General features: G+C 42.9%; 1 protein-coding gene across 1 annotated transcript in view; it reads left to right on the top strand.

Annotated features, from left to right (window-relative positions):
* The window catches only part of LOC139250088 (4'-phosphopantetheine phosphatase-like), a gene marked incomplete at both ends in the record, with an annotated part of 8,824 nt that extends 2,517 nt beyond the window's left edge, over positions 1 to 6,307 (top strand). Inside the window, 4 exons of the mRNA XM_070872663.1 lie at positions 79 to 166; positions 3,659 to 3,810; positions 4,520 to 4,575; positions 6,258 to 6,307. Coding sequence (XP_070728764.1) covers positions 79 to 166; positions 3,659 to 3,810; positions 4,520 to 4,575; positions 6,258 to 6,307 — 346 coding nt within the window. The remainder of the gene's footprint in view (positions 1 to 78; positions 167 to 3,658; positions 3,811 to 4,519; positions 4,576 to 6,257) is intronic.
* Positions 6,308 to 6,766: the final 459 nt, after the last annotated feature.

Raw genomic sequence — 6,766 nt, 5'->3', positions numbered from 1 at the left:
TTTTAACATAGATTTCTGTGCACCTTTGGCTGTCCTGGTTTATCCTGAAAATGCTTTTTCACTTCCCTTTTCTCTCAGTGCATACGGATCTCTAACAGTCAGAAGCTTGCTGGACACGCGGGAGCACTGTCTGAATGAATTCAACTTTCCAGATCCTTACTCAAAAGTAGGCACTCCTGCTTTACTTTTACTTTTCCTCAAAGAAATATCAGTAATTTACTTGCAGAAGATAGCTCTGGCCGAATGTCTTCGACCCTTGTGTTGCTTTAATTATGGAAAACTGGGGCCTGTGAGGTTGATACTGAACTTGGTAATGAAAAAGCCCATGAATATTTTAAGTGTTAAGATGATGAACCTACTGCCAGGGGGCACTGTTTTTAAAAAAAAAAAAATAATAATCTCAGATATGTTACTAGAAATATTTGCAGTCAGCTCACCAAGTTAGCCCCTCATTAAAGTTAGCCTATAATTTTTTTTTTGAACAGGACCTTGTTGGTCTTGTTCAAATGGTGTCTTTTAGATAAAAGGGCAAACATACCTTTCTATATAGAGCTGTGTGTTTTATAATAAATGATATGTCAGTAACTGGCACAGTGGTTACTCTCTCCTTTTCTCCCCACTCCCCCCCCAATACTTCCACAGAGCCTTCTGGGTTTTGCCTTACATACACAACTTCACCCTCGCCTTCCTCCGGGGTGAGGGGCGGCGGGGGGGGGGGGGGGTGGCGGCGGCGGCTGGGTGATGAGCCTCAACTTCACCATCACGCCTCTCGGAATCATTCGAAATTATTTTTAAAATTTCAGGGAACAGCGAGAGGAAAGGTTAACACAAAATTGGCAACGCAGAATATAACAGCAAGAAGATTATGAAAATAATACACAGAACAAATGAATAATTGAAAATCAAATGCAGTAGATATGAGGCAGTTTCAAAGAATATCAAAAGAAAGGGCTTGGTTCTAAAGCAAAATGGAAGTGAAGTGAAGTGAAGGGGAGGGGGCTGAGACCAAAAACCAAAGGAATGTTTGATACTTTTGATCTCCATCATCATCATTAGGCGGTCCCTCGAACGAGAATGACTTGGCTTCTACGAGTTCACAGATGTTTCAATAAAGGACCCGATGTTCCAGTCTTGAACTCCAATTGAGGGGTGGAAGATGCCTGTGCGTGGATTTTTTTAACGTGTGGTGACCGTTACACATCAGCCACCACATGGGCTTGACAGAGCTAGGCCTTTATCCAGTGGCAAGGGTTAGCCAGGACGACTGGAGACCTGCTCTGCTGCACGGACCTAGTGCGCGCATACATATCGCAGTGTGGCTGCCCCTGGGCCCTTGGCTCTTCTGGGCCTGCTTAACCTACCTGCTTAACTTATGGCAAAAACAGAATATGTGGGATCTGATTAAATTGGTTATTTTTTCTTTCTCCCCCTTTGCAATATTTGAGTTTCAAATGGGTTCTTGTAAATAAATGCGACATTCAACCAGTGTAATTGTCCCCAGAGTCTTAGCAGCTGCAAAATGCTGGAATAAAACAACTGTTTTAATTACAACCTTGTTGCCTCCTTTGGTAGTATGTACTTTTGCCTTACTGTTTTCTTCGAAAATGTATGATGAAAATTACCCAAAGGAAACAGTTTTCAAATCCAGGGCGATGGCTAGGTATAGTGCAAAACTGGTTTTGGGAGATGAGCCCTATATGCTTAGTGTCCTTTAACATCACTGTGTCAACCAATGAGTTGGACGAAATGTGCGACAGGACTCACAGCAAACTATGTTACAGCAAGCAAAGTCTGCTTACTCAACAGAGTCTATTTAAACAGTGAACTACAACAAACAGTCTACAGAGTCTATTTAAACAGTGAACTGCAACAAACAGTCTACAGAGTATTTAAACAGTGAACTACAGCAAACAGTCTACAGAGTCTATTTAAACAGTGAACTACAGCAAACAGTCTACAGAGTCTATTTAAACAGTGAACTACAGCAAACAGTCTACAGAGTCTATTTAAACAGTGAACTACAGCAAACAATCTACAGAGTCTATTTCGAAAGAGTCTCTATGAACTAAAGCAAACTGAACTCATGACTGAAACTACAGCAACGTCTCCCAATAAAAGCAGGGTGATTTCTCCAGCAAAATACAGTGAGTGGAGGATAGTTGCATACAAATTATATGCGTAAAATCAATCCCAGTCACTTACAGCAGTGGTTGACCGGGCAATTACCCGGTCATCTCCATTCTGGCCACGAATAGTGGTGTCACTATATGAAGCCTTGTATCTTTTGAGCCCCAGTGTGACCGACAGCGTCATTCAATGGTGGAAAAATAATCTTTGATTTCCTTTGTCCCAGTTTGAACCTTAAAGGGGACGAGGTGTACATCTCTTCCCAGCCCACAGCAGTTATTTGGGTTCCAGCGATGCAGAAGCTGAAAACTGTGAGGGTAGACTAAACCAATATCTTTTTTTGGTTTCCTTTGTCCCAGTTTGAACTCTAGTTGTTGGGAGGTACAGCGCATCCCGGGGAGGGAGCACTCTTGCCTCTGAGTCAGCAGGTTGTGGGTTCAAGCCCCACTCCAGTGACTTGACCAGGTTAATCTAAGCTGACACTTCAATGCAGTACTGAGGGAGTGACCTCTTTCAGCTGAGATGTTAAATTGCAGCCCCTCCTGCCCTCTCGGGTGAATATAAAAGATCCCAAGGCAGTATTCGAAGAATAGCAAGAAAGGGAGTTCTCCCAGTTGGCCAATATTTATCCCTCAACCAATATCACTAAAACAGATCATCTCGTCACTTGTCTCATTTCTCATCACTAAAACAGATTATCTGGTCATTGTCACATTGCTGTTTGTGGGATCTTGTTGTGCACAAATTGGCTGCTGTGTTTCCCAACATTACAACAGTGACTACACTCCATAGGCACTTCATTAGTTGTGAAGTGCTCTGGAAGTCATGAAAGGCACTATGAAATGCAGTTTATTTGTTCTTTATCTCCTGCACCCAATCTTGCAGCACATCTTCAGCTTCCATCGATGTTGAGACAAACACCCGTGTGGGGGTAGACTAAGCCTTCTGTATAACTTTTGAATTACGAGCGCTGGTCTGGGAGTAATTTTACTGGGAAATTAACTTAGTATCATGTTATTGGTGTAACCTAGGAGGTGTAAGTTAAGTGTTGTGAAATCTACTGTTTTCTTTTGCTGTAGATTAATTTTTACTTTTAATAAACCTGATTCGTAGACTATAGCCTAAATCACAGTCTTAACCCAATCCCTATTTGTTCTTTGTTATTTGAGGGCTAGGAGAATACAAAAGTATTGTATCAATTCCAGTAATAAGGGTATATTGTTTGAGTCGAGGGCAATCTAAATTCCTAGATATTGCATCTGTTGCGTGAGTAAGGACTCGTTTACGAGAGTGGTTCTTGGCATAGAGCACAAGAGCAACATCTGGTGCAGCCCTAAAATGGCAGCAGCGATTTATATCCCATTCATGATGCTGACTTTAACTTGCTTGTGATTATCAGATCAGCCTGTTCGCGGTCCATATATCTTTCCCCATGTTGGCTGATCTTGATCTTGTACTTTTTTTTTGTCTCTGCCAATTTTTCTTCCATTATATTAGTTGACTAGAATCTCGTGCACTCATTGTTTTGCAGGTGAAACAGAGGGAGAATGACGTAGCATTGAAACACTTTCAGAAGGTAGTGCAAGCCTTGGAGTTACTAAGCATGGAGGAGCGGCAGTTTGCATTAGTGAAAGGTCTCTTAGCGGGGAACGTCTTTGACTGGGGAGCCAAAGCTGTTTCAGAGTAAGTTGGAAAGAGACCTGAATGGAAATGGTTTCATTCTGTAATAGTTTACTGGGTTGGCAAAATTTAGAAGAGGGAGAAGGATGATCTGTTTGAGGTGTTGGTCCAGTATCAGTTGGTTGGGGTTGAAGCTCTGTCATTTAAGCAGACCCCTTCTGGTTGGCTGCCTGACCCCTCGAGGGGGCAGCATTCTCAATGATTTCGTTTTCTATGGACAGCGAACGTATTTTGTTTCTTTTATTCCTAATTGAAGACTTTGACTTGTGCTGCTTTACGGCTGCTATTCAGTACTTGCCCAATGGCCATTCATTACGTCTTGAATTTTAGACCATAGATGTCGGCAGTCTAATTGGCTCCGTGGCGAAGGGGGCATCACAATCCTGCCATCACTTGACATCAAACTCGTGCGCTTCCCACCAGGGCTAACGTCACAGTGATCAGGAGCAAGACCCCTGGCCCACTGGCTTTGATTCCTGCTGTGTCTCGGGAGCCATTGGTAAATTGAGCACAGACCAAGAATAGAACCGGGCTCAGTATCTCACTGGGTGCTGCATGTACAAACTAATGGAGTACTTATTCTTGAAAAGCACTGCCTTACTGTATTCCCAACAACAAAATTCAGAAAGCCACTTGAAAAAAGTTATCTATTTCCATACTTGCGGTGTCCTGAATGTTTCTGTGTTAAATCATGTTTTTCTGTCACATTTAGTGTTCTTGAAACAAATTCAGCGTTTGGCTTTGAAGAAGCTAAAAAGCAGCTGCAAGGTAAGGAGCCATGAGACATTGTGTGACCTTGTAAGAAATTAAAAGTAATTCAACTTTGCAAATGAGTATGACAGTACCCTGTCTGCCATGGTGTAGTGCTGGTAGTACACCAGAGATTAGGGGAAGTAGAGTAATTAAAGTTTAAATGGAATTACTGAAGTCCCATTTTAATTATAATTATTGCCCCCTCCCACTCTCCATATTCTCCTGATGCTGCTTTATCATGCTGGGGTATGGTTTCATGAGTAATGTTTGCCTACCGGATATAAAAGGGGTCAGAGGGTCTAGTAGGGAGGAGGAACTGAGGGAAATCCTTATTAGTCGGGAAATTGTGTTGGGGAAATTGATGGGATTGAAGGCCGATAAATCCCCAGGGCCTGATGGACTGCATCCCAGAGTACTTAAGGAGGTGGCCTTGGAAATAGCGGATGCATTGACAGTCATTTTCCAACATTCCATTGACTGGATCAGTTCCTATCGAGTGGAGGGTAGCCAATGTAACCCCACTTTTTAAAAAAGGAGGGAGAGAAAACAGGGAATTATAGACCGGTCAGCCTGACCTCAGTTGTGGGTAAAATGATGGAATCAATTATTAAGGATGTCATAGCAGCGCATTTGGAAAGAGGTGACATGATAGGTCCAAGTCAGCATGGATTTGTGAAAGGGAAATCATGCTTGACAAATCTTCTGGAATTTTTTGAGGATGTTTCCAGTAGAGTGGACAAGGGAGAACCAGTTGATGTGGTATATTTGGACTTTCAGAAGGCTTTCGACAAGGTCCCACACAAGAGATTAATGTACAAAGTTAAAGCACATGGGATTGGGGGTAGGGTGCTGACGTGGATTGAGAACTGGTTGTCAGACAGGAAGCAAAGAGTAGGAGTAAATGGGTACTTTTCAGAATGGCAGGCAGTGACTAGTGGGGTACCGCAAGGTTCTGTGCTGGGGCCTCAGCTATTTACACTGTACATTAATGATTTAGACGAGGGGATTAAATGTAGTATCTCCAAATTTGCGGATGACACTAAGTTGGGTGGCAGTGTGAGCTGCGAGGAGGATGCTATGAGGCTGCAGAGTGACTTGGATAGGTTAGGTGAGTGGTCAAATGCATGGCAGATGAAGTATAATGTGGATAAATGTGAGGTTATCCACTTTGGTGGTAAAAAGAGAGAGACAGAATGGTGACAGATTAGGAAAAGGAGAGGTGCAACGAGACCTGGGTGTCATGGTACATCAGTCATTGAAGGTTGGCATGCAGGTACAGCAGGTGGTTAAGAAAGCAAATGGCATGTTGGCCTTCATAGTGAGGGGATTTGAGTACAGGGGCAGGGAGATGTTGCTACAGTTGTACAGGGCCTTGGTGAGGCCACACCTGGAGTATTGTGTACAGTTTTGGTCTCCTAACTTGAGGAAGGACATTCTTGCTGTTGAGGGAGTGCAGCGAAGGTTCACCAGACTGATTCCCGGGATAGTGGGACTGATCTATCAAATGCGGGGACCATCAGGACAGTGAATATGTGGAGAGAGAAGCCAGGCTAATGTTCCAGGTGCAGCACTGTGTATTGCCACAGTGTGTAATCTGAAATTCCCCTTTAACAAATAATGTAATACTCGGGGGAATCCATTCCTGAAGGAGTTTGATGAAAGCAACTAACAGCGATGTATGTTCTTGTGTTTCTCAGCACGACCGTGGCTGGTGGATACATATAATGACTGGTTAGAACGACTTAAGGTAGGAATTTGTGAAATAACTCAGTTATTTGCTTTCCCTCTCTCTTCCCCCCCCACCCCACCCCAGGATACTGGGCTGGGGTAATGTAATGCTCCTGTGTACAGATAATGTGGGTTAAATGTTACATTTTAGATATAGATGTAATACCTGGGGGTGATTTACAAGGTTGTATGTGAAAGGGATTGATGGGGGTGTGTGGAAGTGCAAGATCATTACAGTCTGATCATCAAATTTGAACAATACCAGTATTCTTTCTCTCATGCCTCACAATCAGTTGCTCTGTTACATATCTATCCAGTTTCCTCTTGAATTTGCAGACACTGGCCTCTGCCACGACTTACCCACACAATCTGTTCCATTTGTTCAACATCTTCGATGTTAAACTTTTAATTTCTATCACTAATACAAAGCCTGATTAGTGTATAAACATTTTACACCCAGAATCATGCTACAGCCATT

The sequence above is a fragment of the Pristiophorus japonicus genome, unplaced genomic scaffold, assembly GCF_044704955.1.
Source record: "Pristiophorus japonicus isolate sPriJap1 unplaced genomic scaffold, sPriJap1.hap1 HAP1_SCAFFOLD_3476, whole genome shotgun sequence".
In the NCBI taxonomy this organism is placed as follows: Eukaryota; Metazoa; Chordata; class Chondrichthyes; family Pristiophoridae; genus Pristiophorus; species Pristiophorus japonicus.
The sequence above is the reverse complement of the archived record's forward strand: the minus strand, read 5'-3'. Positions and strand labels throughout refer to the sequence as shown.